Genomic DNA, 16,121 nt, shown 5'->3' on the forward strand with positions numbered 1-16,121 from the left:
TGCACAAGACCCAGGTTTGATCCCTGGGTCAGGAAGAGTCCCTGGAGAATGGAATGGCAACTCACTCCAGTATTTTTGCCTGGAGAATTCCATGAACTGAAGAGCCTGGTTAGAGTTAACTGAGAGATTATTATGTACCAAGCATTGAATTTGATTATTCATATGATAACCCTCTTCTTCTTGTCTGTTCCATTCTATATTCATCTACATAATACCTCTGTTTGTGGAATACAACAAACAAGGCATCCAAAAGCTAACCAAACACTCCAATCAAATAAGAGTAGGCTTGAACCATCTCCTTCCTGGGTGATTGTCATGCTTTTGTGATAATGTATACATTTGTCTAAAGTGATATATTTGTATTTCTAGAAAAATGGCAGAGCTAGTAGTCCCAACTGAGACATAAGCATATTCTCCCTAGCTATTTCATTTAATCAATAGACAAAGGCTCTGTCTTCAGTCTTCTGCTACCTGACAGTATTGAAAAACAACAACAAAATTGTGACAGCAGAAAGGTGCAGCTGGATATTTTTAACTGCTGTAGCTTCCATGCTTACAGTATTGCCTGATTCCTACCAAGTCTTCTATCATTTTTATACCCATGATTTGAGTGGATAAAAGATGCCCTAAATTAGTGATAACTAAATGAATACTAAAAATATATAGCAAGGTCAACTCTTAGTTGTTTAGTATGTTTTACTGCTTATGGAAGAAATTTTACGGAACCAATTGTTCTCTGCTTAGATTTATCTGGACTAAATATAATAACTGGAAATATAATAAAATTTAGCTCCTGAGTCTAGAGTATCTGAATTTGAATCTCCTTTACAGACTGTGTCAACTTGGAAACATTTTCTAACCTCATCAGATACCAGTTTCCTTATCTTTGAAACTGGCACAAAACGGCATCAACATAATCAGGCTTTCATAAATAATAAATTAAATAATGCTTATATGGTAGTCAGAATAACAGCACTCTAAAGAGGTCTATGTCCTAATTCTCAGGACCTGTAAATATGTTTCCTCAGGTTTCAACAGGGATTTTGCAGATAGGATTAATATAAGGATTTTTAAACAAGATTATCTTGGATTATCTGGAGTGAGCCCAATGTAATCACAAGGAAGGCAGGAGAGTCAGTGGGTAAGGAGATGTGAGGACAAAAGCAGACATTGAAATGATGGAGGAGGATGGAGGAAGGGGACCTGAGCCAAGGACGCAAAGCAGCCTCTAGAAGCTGGAAAAGGCAAGGAAATGGATTCTCCTGGAGAGCCTCTGGAAGGAACACAGCCCTGCTGAAACCTTGATTTTAGAACTTCAGATCTCTAGAATGTAGGAGCATAGATCTGTGCTGTGTTAAGCTACTAAATTTATGGTAACTTGTTGCAAGAGCAATAGGTAACTAATACAGTAAGTATGGTGCTTAGCACAGTCCTGTCATAGAGTATTCTAACATAATATTATCTAAGATCACTCTGCCTCTTAAAATATAAATAAAAGTAGTTTAAACACACACCCCATTACTTGTGGGAGTCCAACACCTTCTGCAGTGTTGCTGAGGCTTCCCAAAGGGCTTTCTGATTTGACCATCTCTGACTTTGAAGTTCCAGTTTGGCTGAATTGATTTAATTTATAGAATACTGTTTCATGAATGTTATCAAGATATGGAATTCAGTCACTTTACAAGAATGAAAATAAAACATTTACATAAGAATTTACTGGACTGGGAGGTATTGGGGAAAACCTTTATTTAGGTAAATAGAGAAAATTTTTATTATAATAGCAATGTAAAAATCTTAAAGTTGAATACTGTCCTACAAAATGCTTTGCTACTCCATCATTTTGCTTTTCCACACCTAAATTCCTCATAAATCTCACAGCAGTTTACCTCCTTTTGTTTCTTTATCATTCATGTCCTTTTTCCTCAGGATTTCACCTTTAAATACCAAGGTATTTTCCTAAACATAATAGCTTACCAAAAGCAAAATTTGGTGCCAGTTATGAAGATAATACATATTCTCTTCACCACTCAGTAAGTGTTAGCTACAGGAAAAAATCTATGCACACATTGGTCATGACTTAGGCTAACCCATCCGTCATCTTTTATTGGTTTCTTTGGGTGATGAATCTAACATGGACTAAGGGTACAGCCTAGAGGCCAGAGGCAGCTATGGGACATTCTCCAAACACACTTACAGAGGGATACTGATATTAATCTTATACTGCTACTCACTATCAGTCTCAACAATCTTAAGAGTATGATTAGGAAATAGAATTTTCAGGCTTTTTTCCTCTCTACTTTTTCATATTCATTTTATATGTGCATGCTAAGTCACTTCAGTCATGTCTGACTCTTTGCGACCCTGTGGACTATAGCCCTCCAGGCTCCTCTGTCCGTGGGATTCTCCAGACAAGAATACTGGAGTAGGTTGCTATGCCCTCCTCCAGGTTATCCTCCCAACCCAGGGACTGAACCCGAGTCTCCAGCATCTTCTACACTGGCAGGTGGGTTTTTTTTACCACTAGTGCCACCTAGGAAACCTCCTTTTATATAGATTATGTTAAGTTGTACAGTTATGCTCTACAGAGATCATGTTTAAAACCTGGAGCTCCTCCCTATAAGGTTGAAGAGTATAGGAAAATCTCAACATAATTCATTCCTTTACTTAAGTCTCCATTCTTATTTGCAAAAATTCACACTCCATATGTATATATGTATACATGCTTGTGTGTGTGTGTCTGTGTGTGTATAGCTAGGTTTTAAGCTACTTAAGGACCAGGACTTCCTGGATGTCTTATCAGCAATGAGTGTCATGCTGCTCTTGGACATCAAATATACATGAATTATGATCACAGTGATTCTTAGGGTAAATGACCATGCAGCACACAAATTAATACATAAATACTATAGCAACATGATTGCCGTTCATTCCAAAGTATCATGGGGCCATACTAGCAGCCTAATATAGTGTTCTGACCTAACCTTCAAAATGTCAATAAATTGGATTATAATGTAAGTCATTCTAAATGTCTTTGAAAGAAGACAGATGAATGTTATGCTGTCATGAATCTGTACCTCTGAAAAGTCTGCATTCAGAAAAACAATCATTTGATACTTTTGCCTTTTGCTGATTCTACACTATTGTACTTTCATTTCCTGATAGCCAATAGTCATATCTTCACACACTAAGAATTAATGATTGAGTATGAACATTTAAAAAAATTCAAAAAATACTTCAATTTCAAAGCCCTCAACCTATCCAGTTTTGTGATCTTTGGCACCCTTAACTCCATAGAAGATTTTTAACATCAGACTGCTTCAGCCACAATGCTGGGAACATTTCCATGAGGATGTGTTAATTAGTTGTAGAGGTGACTTAACCACTGCTGAGGAATCACAAACAAATGGAAACATAGAGAATAGTCATTTTTCAAGATGTTCATTGTTGCCTCATACCCAGAAGACAAGAGCCAAACAGCACTCTGCCCAACAAAATGACATTATTTTGTTGATGCTCCTGAGAATTCTTGCTGAGTAATTTTTCTAAGAAAGAGCTCAGGATAGTCAACTCATTTAGCCATATGTATTACAAAATCTAGAGACACCAAACTTAAATTAGCAGAGACCAGCATTCTGTTGCATAAATTTCTATGGGTGACAACATGAGTACCTGTTTGTATAGGGGTCCCTGTCTGAGTTTTAGTAATTCCTTTCTTCTTAGATGAGAGACCCTTTCTGGTCCCTGGTGACGATATTTGTTTGTGCCTAGCTTTCTTTCCTGCCCTTAACAATAATTTGGGGAGTGTTGGCACATAATCCAAGTTGAGCCAGTGAAATCCTCTTGAGAATTCAAAATATGGAACATCTAGATTCAAAGAAAGACGTTGTTTCACTAATGTCAGTGCTCTGTAGAGGACGTCAGGAATTTCGCACAGCTCGAGTTCTGGAAGCTGCCTTGATCGCCTCTTTTTGAATTGTGATGACTCAGTTCTCTTTGGTATCTTAATGGGATTTACGGCAGGAGAAACGAACTCACCCAAGCAATCACAGTTGAAAAATCATCAGGTTATAGGCAGAGTTCTGGTGTGGTATACAGATTTCCTATGTGATACCAAAAAAATTCTCATATTTATTGATTGCTGAATGGATTGATCATAACAGATATCAATGGTCAATTCCATTATGCTTTCCAAAATCCGTTTTGTTTTTTTTTTAATCACTCACAACTATAGTACCCATAAGCATGAGACATGTTATTCATTTTACCAACAATGCTTTGTTGACTTTTCAAATTGGTTTGTAAAACCTCCACAGCCTTACAATGTATGAATCAGTGGTTCAGTGTGTCCTGATGTTGATATGATGTGGTAAACTAACCATATGACATGTTGAAAAATGATGTCAATTAAGTTAGAAAAGCTGACAAGAGGGTTCATGTAGTGTTCTTAAGTATCCCAAAAGTTGCTTTGTTCCACACATATCTTAATTTTATTTAAATATTATATTTATTTTAAAACTATAAGCATGTATACTGTAATGTGTCCCATGCCACATTTTAATGCATTCAAGGACATCATAATACCAACTTGTGCTGCCAGGTTAGTTTACGTGGAGCATGGACCATCAAGTAAAGTTTCCATTTTTTTTCAGTTGGCGGAAAATTGCTTTACAATATTGTGCTGGTTTCTGCATACAACACAAATCATATATATAAATATATATACCCTCCCTCTTCCGCCTTCCTTCCCTTCCTCCCAACCCACCCCCTAGATCATCATCACTCGGCTGGGCTCCTTATGATATACAGTAGCTTAGCACTAGCTCAGAGAAGGCAATGGCACCCCACTCCAGTACTCTTGCCTGGAAAATCCCATGGACGGAGGAGCCCGGTAGGCTGCAATTCATGGGGTCGCGAAGAGTCAGACATGACTGAGCGACTTCACTTTCACTTTTCACTTTCACACATTGGAGAAGGAAATGGCAACCCACTCCAGTGTTCTTGCCTGGAGAACCTCAGGGACGGGGGAGCCTGGTGGGCTGCTGTCTATGGGGTCGCACAGAGTCAGACATGACTGAAGTGACTTAGCAACAGCAGCAGCAGCAGCAAACACTCAGCACAGTCTGCAAAACCAGCCCAACCATGAGAAAATGAAGGGATCATGGAAGCCCGGGTAGGATATCTAGAGTCAGGATCCCTGGGTTTGCATAAATACATAAGCCAAACTGTAGTTTGTAAATAGGGTGTAAGCACTAGGAGTATTTCTTTACTGGCTATATGCTATGGGCCAGGGACTCAGAGATGAATCTAACAAATCTCTCTAATAGTGGGGAGTGCAAGGCATTAAAAGTCATGAAGGACAAATTTTGTTTTTTTTGTTGCTTTTGCTGTTTTATCATTAGGTTGTAGCAGGAGAGGGAGGTAGGCTTCAATGCATAACGTAGATAGATGTTCTCCTCCTTGTAAAGCCAGCCTTGCTGCAGGTATTGACAAAGACATTGCTAGGATGCTAGTGAATATAGGAAGGACTGTGGGATAATTTATAGCTATAATAACGGCCATCCTTCATGGGGCACTTACTAAGTATGAAGCACTGGGTTAAGAGCTTCTTACCCATTATCTCTTTTAATCCTCACAGCTATTCTATGCAGTAGGTGTTTTGATTGATGGGTGGACTGAGGCTCCTGGAGATATATTAACTAGCCCAACCTCATATGGCTAGTGAGCAGCAAAGAAAGACTCAAATTCAATCTTCCTGTCTTCAATTTTTATCTTTTATTTACTTTTATTTTTTTAGATCATTTTACTACATTTCTTTTTTTAATTTTTTAATTGGAGGACGATTGCTTTACAGTGTTGTGTTAGTTTCTGCCGTACAACAACACAAATCAGTCATAACTATATATCTCCCGCCTCTTGAGCCTCCCTCCCACCCATCCTCATCCCACCCCTCTAGGCTGTGATAAAGCACCAGGCTGGGCTTCCTGTGTTATATAGAAACTTCCACTAGCATACATATGAAATCTAGAAAAATGGTACTGATGAACCTATCCCAGGGAACGAATGGAGATGCAGATTTAGAGAATGGACTTTTGGATACAGAATGGGACGGAGAGGGTGGGACAAATTAAGAAAGTAGCATTGCCTGTCTTTAAAATTTTTTATCACAAAGCTTTAATGCCATCTAGTAGGCATGATTCAGGGCTAGAAAGCCTGGAAATGAAAGTCACCATCTTTACAATGTTCTTTTCTCTCTCTCTCACCCTGACAGGATCACAACCACAGCTGCGTGCATGATGGATCTACGAAGATATCCTCTGGATGAACAAAACTGCACCTTGGAGATTGAAAGTTGTGAGTTAACTTGGACAGGGGGACAAAAAAGAGGGATGTTTTCTTGACCTAATTAAGTGCAAACTCGTACTGAGTAATTGGCACCAGGATATTTTCAGCTACACTACCCTGCCAACTTTTCAAAGGGTTCACAGTCTAGTAACATTTTCCTCTGTATTGGCAGTTATCTTTTTGAATCATTAAGGAAAGTCCACTCCTTTTAGCTTGACAATTTATAAATTCATGCTTTCTCCTTCTCAGAATCAAGTTGCTTCCAAGATCTTCCAATACCCAAGCTGCATTAAAAGAAAGGAAATGTTTAGTTTGAAAAGACTTTGAGAGATTGTCTTTGGTTCTATAGTCTGTCTGCCTGAAGGACTGTAAATTGTTGTCTAGAAAAACACTATGGTAAAGTCTTTCTTCTTGGAAGAATGAGATGATAAATGGTATTGTCCATTTCTCATTTCGTGGCTTGTAGTTTACGTTTGTCCTCTTGGGCTGTTTTTCATTGATTAACAATTAGAATATTTTAGTCATTAAAAGTTAATCTGATTGATTATCTTTGTTTCATTGTTTCTCAGTCATCAACATGAAGACATTTGATTCCATTTGTTGTGAATATAAGGTCAAGGCCACTTCCTGGTTTTCAGGGACAGAGAAAGTGCAGTAGGTAATTCAGAGCATTGTAATACAACTTAATGTAATGTAAGAATAGACAGATATTTATCTAGAACAATTAAAATGCTTTCCAAATCTAAACTTCAAAATGGTAAAGAAAAATGGCAAAATTCCAGGTGATCCTCTAGTATTACTGAACAATAAATGTGTTCCCCATTGTCTAACTATTGAGTAATTACATTCATTTTCTAGTTTTACTGAATACAAACATAGAACTAGATAAAGAATGCTTATGTAGATATAGATTCAGATATAAACATTGATCAATATATTATCCTTAGAACCTGGAATGAATAACATTCATCAGCTATTCTTTAATTAATATTTTAATTTTTAAATATATTATATAAATATGTTTGCTGAAAGGTATTAATATATGAAAGTATTAATAGTGACTTTTGGTTTAAATGCCAATGACAAGTAAATTCAAATTATAGGAATGAAATATAAACCCAGTCATTTGTCATTGGCTAATAATGTTTTACTGAGCGACTGAACTGAACTGAACTGAATAATGTTTTACAAATAAGACAGTACTTTAGTTAAGCAAGTAAACCGTTAGCTCTTGGTACTGACATGGAAAGAGAAAGATGCTCATTTATGTAGGTAGCCTTTTATCCTGTCTCCTTCCACTGATTGTGAGTTTTTTACCTTTGCTTCTGTTGGAAAACATTAGGATATGACAATCTGTTAAAATTCTAACATCTTATGTTTACAGCATGCACTTAAAGAAGCAATGAATTTTGACAAGTACTGGAATTGATTCTGTGGGTAAATTGCAAGCTCTAAAGTTATCAAAATTCTCTCCCAAAAAGTATATTTTATTATATAATGCATATTGAGTCTTTCTATTATTACAAGTTTACATTTTTCTTTATTTTTTTTTAATTTTTATTGGAGGCTAATTATTTTAAAATATTATATTGGTTGGTTTTGCCATACATTGACATGAATCCGCCCCGGGTGTACATGAGTTTCCCCTCCCAAACACCCATCCCACCTCCCTCCTCCCCTTATCTTCCCTCTGGGTCATCCCCGCATACCAGCCCCGAGCATCCTGTAACATCCATCGACCCTGAACTGGCGATTCGTTTCACATATGATAATATACATGTTTCATTGCCATTCTCCCAAATCATCCCACCCTCATCCTCTCCCACAAAGTCCCAAAGACTGTTTTATACATGTGTCTCTTTTGCTGTCTCGAATACAGGGTTATTATTTGCATCTTTCTAAATTCCATATATATGCGTTAGTATATTGTATTGGTGTTTTTCTTTCTGGCTTACTTCACTCTGTATAATAGGCTCCAGTTTCATCCACCTCATTAGAACTGATTCAAATGCATTCTTTTTAATGGCTGAGTAATACTCCATTGTGTATATGTACCAAAGCTTTCTTATCCATTCGTCTGCAGATGGACATCTAGGTTGCTTCCATGTCCTGGCTATTATAAACAGTGCTGCAATGAACATTGGAGTACATGTGTCTCTTTCAATTCTGGTTTCCTCGGTGTGTATGCCCAGGAGTGCAATTGCTGGATCATATGGCAGTTCTATTTCCAGTTTTTTTGAGGAATCTCCACACTGTTCTCCATAGTGGCTGTACTAGTTTGCATTCCCACTAACAGTGTAAGAGGGTTCCCTTCTCTCAACACCCTCTCCAGCATTTAATGCATGTAGACTTTTGGATAGCAGCCATTCTGACTGGCATGAAATGGTATCTCATTGTGGTTTTGATTTGCATTTCTCTGATTATGAGGGATGTTGAGCATTTTTTCATGTGTTTGTTAGCCATCTTTATGTCTTCTTTGGAGAAATGTCTGTTTAGTTCTTTGGCCCATTTTTTGATTGGGTCATTTATTTTTCTGGAATTGAGCTGCAGGAGCTGCTTGTATATTTTGGAGATTAATCCTTTATCAGTTGCTTCATTTGCTATTACTTTCTCCCATTCTGAAGGCTGTCTTTTCACCTTGCTTATAGTTTCCTTTGCTGTGAAGAAGCTTTTGATTTTAATTAGGTCCCATTTGTTTATTTTTGCTTTTATTTCCAATATTCTGGGAGGTGGGTCTTGGAGGATCCTGCTGTGATTTATGTCGGAGAGTGTTTTCCTACGTTCTCCTCTAGGAGTTTTATAGTTTCTGGTCTTACATTTAGCTCTCTAATTCATTTTGAGTTTATTTTGGTGTGTGGTGTTAGGAAGTGTTCTAGTTTCATTCTTTTACAAGTGGCTGACCAGTTTTCCCAGCACCACTTGTTAAAGAGACTGTCTTTTCTCCATTTTATATTCTTGCCTCCTTTGTCAAAGATAAGGTGTCCATAGGTGCATGGATTTATCTCTGGGCTTTCTATTTTGTTCCACTGATCTATATTTCTGTCTTTATGCCAGTACCATACTGTCTTGATGACTGTGGCTTTGTAGTAGAGCCTGAAGTCCGGCAGGTTAATTCCCCCAGTTCCATTTTTCTTCCCCAAGATTGCTTTGGTTATTCGAGGTTTTTTGTATTTCCATACAAATTGTGAGATTATTTGTTCTAATTCTGTGAAAAATATTGTTGGTAGCTTGATAGGAATTGCATTGAATGTATAAATTACTTTGGGTAGTATACTCATTTTCACAATATTTATTCTTCCAATCCACGAACACGGTATATTTCTCCATCTATAGTGTCCTCTTTGATTACTTTCACTAGTGTTTTATAGTTTTCTATGTACAAGTCTTTTGTTTCCTTAGGTAGATATATTCCTAAGTATTTAATTCTTTTCGTTGCAACAGTGAATGTAAGAGTTTCCTTAATTTCTCTTTATATTTTCTCATTATTAGTGTATAGGAATGCAAGGGATTTCTGTGTGTTGATTTTATATCCTGCAACTTTACTGTATTCATTGATTAGCTCTAGTAGCTTTCTGGTAGAGTCTTTAGGTTTTCTGTGTAGAGGATCATGTCATCAGCCAACAGTGAAAGTTTTACTTATTCTTTTCCAATTTGTATTCCTTTTATGTCTTTTTCTGCTCTGATTGCTGTGGCCAAAACTTCCAGAACTATGTTGAATAGTAGTGGTGAGAGTGGGCACCCTTGTCTTGTTCCTGACTTTGGGGGAAATGCTTTCAGTTTTTCACCATTGAGGATAATGTTTGCTGTGGGTTTGTCATATATAGCTTTTATTATGTTGAGATATGTCCCTTCTATTCCCACTTTCTGGAGGGTTTTTTATCATAAATGGATGTTGAATTTTGTCGAAGGCTTTCTCTGCATCTATTGAGATAATCATATGATTTTTATTTTTCAGTTTGTTAATGTGGTGTATTACGTTGATTGATTTGCGGATATTGAAGAATCCTTGCATTCCTGGGATAAAGCCCACTTGGTCACGATGTATGATCTTCTTAATGTGTTGTTGGATTCTGATTGCTAGAATTTTGTTAAGGATTTTTGCATCTATGTTCATCAATGATATTGGCCTGTAGTTTTCTTTTTTTGTGGGATCTTTACCAGGTTTTGGGATTAGGGTGATGGTGGCCTCATAGAATGAGTTTGGAAGTTTCCCTTCCTCAGCAATTTTCTGGAAGAGTTTGAGTAGAATAGGTGTTAGCTCTTCTCTAAATTTTTGGTAGAATTCAGCTGTGAAGCCTTCTGGACCTGGGCTTTTGTTTGCTGGAAGATTTCTGATTACAGCCTCTAGTTCCATGCTTGTGATGGGTCTATTCAGATTTTCTATTTCTTCCTGGTTCAGTTATGAAAAGTTTTACTTTTCTAGGAATTTGTCTATTTCTTCCAGGTTATTCATTTTATTATCATGTAATTGCTGACTAGGGAGGCCTGGCGTGCTGTGATTCATGGGGTCGTGGAGAGTCGGACACGACTGAGCGACTGAACTGAACTGAACTGAATTGCTGATAGTATTCTCTAATAATCCTTTGTATTTCTGTGTTGTTGGTTGTGATCTCTCCATTTTCATTTCTAATTTTATTGATTTGGATCTTCTCCCTTTATTTCATGATGAGTCTGGCTAGTGGTTTGTCAATTTTATTTACCTTCTCAAAGAACCAGCTTTTGACTTTGTTGATTTTTGCTATGGTCTCTTTTGTTTCTTTTGCATTTATCTCTGCCCTAATTTTTACGATTTCTTTCCTTCTACTAACCCTGGGGTTCTTCATTTCTTCCTTTTCTAGTTGCTTTAGATGTAGGGTTAGGTTATTTAGTTGACTTTTTTCTTATTTCTTGAGGTGTGCCTGTATTGCTATGAACTTCCCCCTTAGCACTGCTTTTACAGTGTCCCAGAGGTTTTGGGTTCTTGTGTTTTCATTTTTATTCATTTCTATGCATATTTTGATTTCTTTTTTTATTTCTTCTATGATTTGTTCATTATTCAGCAGCGTGTTGTTCAGCCTCCATATGTTGGCATTTTTAATAGTTTTTCTCCCGTAATTGAGATCTAATCTTACTGCATTGTGGTCAGAAAAGATGCTTGGAATGATTTCAATTTTTTTGAATTTACCAAGGCTAGATTTATGGCCCAGGATGTCATCTGTCCTGGAAAAGGTTCTGTGTGTGCTTGAGAAAAAGGTGAAATTCATTGTTTTGGGGTGAAATGTCTTATAGAGATCTATTAGGTCTAACTGGTCTATTGTATCATTTAAAGTTTGTGTTTCCTTGTTAATTTTCTGTTTAGTTTATCTATCCATAGATGTAAGTGGGGTATTAAAATCTCCCACTATTATTGCATTGGTGTTAATTTCCCCTTTCATACTTGTTAGTAATTGTCTTACATATTGTGGTGTTCCTATGTTGGGTGCATAAATATTTATAATTGTTATATCTTCTTCTTGGATTGATCCTTTGATCATTATGTAGTTTCCTTCTTTGTCTCCTTTCACAGCCTTTGTTTTAAAGTCTATTTTATCTGATATGAGTATTGCTACTCCTGCTTTCTTTTGGTCTCTATTTGCATGAAATATCTTTTTCCAGCCCTTCCCTTTCAGTCTGTATGTGTCCCTCATTTTGAGGTGGGTCTCTTGTAGACAACATATATGGGGGTCTTGTTTTTGTATCCATTCAGCCAGCCTTTGTCTTTTGGTTGAGGCATTCAACCCATTTGCGTTTAAGGTAATTATTGATAAGTATTATCCCATTTCCATTTTCTTTATTGCTTTGGGTTCGAGTTTATACACCCTTTCTGTGTTTCCTGTCTAGAGAAGATCCTTTAGCATTTGTTGGAGAGCTGGTTTGGTGATGCTGAATTCTCTCAGCTTTTGCTTGTCTATAAAGTTTTTGATTTCTCCTTCATATTTGAATGAGATCCTTGCTGGGTACAGTAATCTAGGCTGTAGGTTACTTTCTTTCATCACTTTAATTATGTCTTGCCATTCCCTCCTGGCCTGAAGAGTTTCTGTTGAAAGATCAGCTGTTATCCTTATGGGAATGCCCTTGTGTGTTATTTGCTGCTTTTCCCTTGCTGCTTTTAATATTTGTTCTTTGTGTTTGATCTTTGTTAATTTGATTAATATGTGTCTTGGAGTATTTCGCCTTGGGTTTATCCTGTTGGGGACTCTCTGGGTTTCTTGGACTTGGGTGATTATTTCTTTCCCTATTTTAGGGAAGTTTTCAACTATTATCTCCTCAAGTATTCTCTCATGGTCTTTCTTTTTGTCTTCTTCTTCTGGGACTCCTATGATTCGAATGTTGGAGTGTTTAACATTGTCCCAGAGGTCTCTAATATTGTTCTCATTTCTTTTAATTTGTTTTTCTTTTTTCCTCTCTGTTTCATTTATTTCTACAATTCTATCTTCTAGCTCACTTATCCTGTCTTCTGCCTCTGTTATTCTACTGTTTGTTCCCTCCAGAGTGTTTCTGATCTCATCTATTGCATTATTCATTGTATATAGACTCTTTTATTTCCTCAGAGTCCTTATGAAACGTTTCTTCCATCTTCTCAATCCTTTTCTCCAGGTTATTTATCTGTAACTCCATTTTGCTTTCAAGATTTTGAATCATTTTCACCATCAAAATTCGAAATTCTTCATCAGGTAGATTCCCTATATCTTCCTCTTTTGTTTGTGTTGGTGGGCATTTATCTTGTTCCTTTACTTGCTGGGTATTTCTCTGCCTCTTCATCTTGCTTATATTGCTTTGCTTAGGGTGGCCTTTCCCTCTTCTGGCCGTTTGTGGAGTTCTCTTTATTATGTAGTTTCCTCGCTGTGTGTGGGGTTGGACGGGTGACTTGTCAAGGTCCCCTGGTTAGGGAAGCTTGTGTCGGTGTTCTGGTGGGTGGAGCTGGATTTCTTTTCTCTGGAATGCAATGTAGTGTCCAGTAAAGAGTTATGAGATGTCAGTGGGTTTGGAGTGAATTTGGGCAGCCTGTATATTGAAGTTCAGGGCTATTTTCCTGTGTTGCTGGAGAATTTGAGTGGTTGTCTTGCTCTGGAACTTGTTGACCCTTGGGTGGTGCTTGGTTTTAGTGTAGGTATGGAGGCGTTTGACGAGTTCCTATCAATTAATGTTCCCTGGAGTCAGGAGTTCTCTGGTGTTCTCAGGATTCGAGCTTAAGCCTCTTGCCTCTGGTTTTTGGTCTTATTCTTGGAGTAGTCTCTAGGCTTCTCTATCTGTCATTTCCAAGGTGGTTTCCCTCTGTTTTAGCTTCTGTTTGCTGGTCTCTTCAGTGTCTAATTTCCGCCGTGATACTAGGGGGCGGGTGGACACTTTTTAAGGCTCCGTTGTTCAGTCCTCTTCTGGGAAGGGAGGAATGCTGCAGACAAATATCTCTGGCGTCTGTGGGGAGTGCTCGCAGTGTCTCGGCCACACTGGGTTTGCCCCCACTCACAGCACGTGTGTTGTCCCAGTCTACCCTCACAGGCTCTAGGTTGCTCTGCCGGGAGCTGTCCGAGGCTGGCGCTGGGCTGTATGCACTTCCCAGGTCTGAGCAGCTCAAGTTCAGTTTCTTGGGTACTCCACAAAGGCGCAGACTTGGTTGGGCTTGTGTTTTGTGCCTTCCCCATAGCAGTTCAGCCGGCTCCTCCATGCCCAGCCCCCACTTGCTAATGGCGTATGCAGGCGTCTGCGCTGCTTCTCTGCTGGGAGTTACTGTTTGGCAGGTAATCTGTGGCTTTTAATTATTTCTTTCTTTTTCCTCCCGCTTATGTGGCCCTCTGAGGTTCCAAGGCTCGCCACAGACTAGCCAGTGAGAGTGTTTCCTGGTGTTTGGAAACTTCTCTCTTTTTAAAGCCTCCCTTCCTGGGATGGAGCTCCGTCCTTACCTCTTTTGTCTCTCTTTTTATCTTTTATGTTTTTTCCTACCTCCTTTCGAAGACAATGGGCTGCTTTTCTGGGTGCCTGATGTCCTCTGCCAGCATTCAAAAGTTGTTTTGTGGACTTTACTCCGCGTTCAAATGTTCTTTTGATTAATTTGTTGGGGAGAGAGTGGTCTCGCCGTCCTATTCCGCTGCCATCTTGTTCCTTCTCCCTACATTTTTCTTTAAGTAGGCAATTTCCTTTATTCCTATTTAGAAAATAGATTACTTTAGGACCATTTATCATATCATACAACGAACCAAACCAATACTATAAATGAGGCAGAATTAACCATAACTTTTGTGGGGCAAGGATTGGGGAGGCCCAAACAATCAGAGAGTCCAAAGTTATCATAAGACATGAGGTCAGGCAATAAGTAGTGACCCAGGCATATGATAATCATTGAGGCAACTCAGTAAGATGCAATCAGTTGTCTGGGTAGATGGATGAGGCATGGTAACTGGGGCCCTAAAATCGGTTAATATATAGGACTATACAGAATTACCATCATCAAAAAATTCTACAAAGAATAAATGCTAGAGAAGATGTAGAGACAAGGGAACCCTCTTACACTGTTGGTGGGAATGTAAAGTGATACAGCCCTTTGGAGAACAGTATGAAGATTCCTTTAAAAACTAGGAATAATCTACAATATGGCCCAGCAACCCCACTACTGGACATATATACCCTGAGAAAACCATAATCAAAAAAGACATATGTGCCCCAATGTTCATAGCAGCACTATTTACAATAGCCAAGACATGCATGCAACCTAAATGTCTCTTGACAGATGAATATATAAAGAAGATGTAGTACATATGTACAATGGAATTATATACATATATACTCAGCCATAAAAAGAATGAATTTGAATCAGTTCTAGTAAGGTGGATGAACCTAGAGCCTGTTATACAAAATGAAGTAAGTCAGAAAAAGAAAAACAAATACAGAATATTAATGCATATATATGAAATCTAAAAGATTAGTATTGATAGACCTATTTACAGGGAAGGAATGGGGATGCAGATGTAGAGAATGGACTTATGGACACAGTGGGGGAGGGAGAGAATGGGAGCAATGGAGAAAGTAGCATCAGCATATATATACTGTCAAGTGTAAGATAGATAGCTGGTGAGAAGTTGCTGTGTAGCACAGGGAGCCCAGTCTAGTACACTGTGATAATGTGGAGGGATGGGATGTGGGAAGGGGAGGGAGGCAAAGCAGAGTATGGTAGGTGTATGTAATTATGGCTGATTTGCATTGTTGTATGGCAGAAACCCAGCTACCCAGGTGGCACTAGTGGTAAAGAACCTGTCTGCCAATGCAGGAGATATAAGAGGCAGATTCGACCCTTGGGTAGGGAAGATACTCTGGAGGAGAGCATGGTAACCCACTCCAGTATTCTCACCTGGAGAATCCCATGGACACAGAAGCCTGGTGGACTAGGGTCCATAGGGTCGCAAAGAGTCGGACACAACTGAAGTGACTTAGCAAGCAAAATGGCAGAAACCAACACAACTTTGTAAACAAATTTTTAATATTTAAATTAAAAAATAGAAAAAAAACACAGAAATAGAGTAACAGATGTTCAAAAAATAAAAAGCTTAAGCTTACCAAGGGCAAAAGAGGGTTAAGGATAAATTAAGAGACTGCGATTGACATATACACACTCAGTTCAGTTCAGTTCAGTTCAGTCGTTCAGTCGTGTCCGACTCTTTGTGACCCCAAGAATCACAGCACTCCAGGCCTCCCTGTCCATCACCAACTCCCAGAGTTTATTCAAACTCATGTCCATCGAGCCAATGATGCCATCAAACCGTCTCATC

General features: G+C 38.3%; 1 protein-coding gene across 1 annotated transcript in view; it reads left to right on the forward strand.

Moving 5' to 3' along the window:
• The window catches only part of GABRB1 (gamma-aminobutyric acid type A receptor subunit beta1), a 499,524-nt gene that overhangs the window by 361,059 nt on the left and 122,344 nt on the right, over positions 1-16,121 (forward strand). The window contains exon 5 of the mRNA XM_055434502.2: positions 6,269-6,351. Coding sequence (XP_055290477.1) covers positions 6,269-6,351 — 83 coding nt within the window. The remainder of the gene's footprint in view (positions 1-6,268; positions 6,352-16,121) is intronic.

Source organism: Moschus berezovskii, chromosome 5 (assembly GCF_049115385.1).
Source record: "Moschus berezovskii isolate FMDL1 chromosome 5, NW_MosBer_1.0, whole genome shotgun sequence".
NCBI classification, from domain to species: domain Eukaryota; kingdom Metazoa; phylum Chordata; class Mammalia; order Artiodactyla; family Moschidae; genus Moschus; species Moschus berezovskii.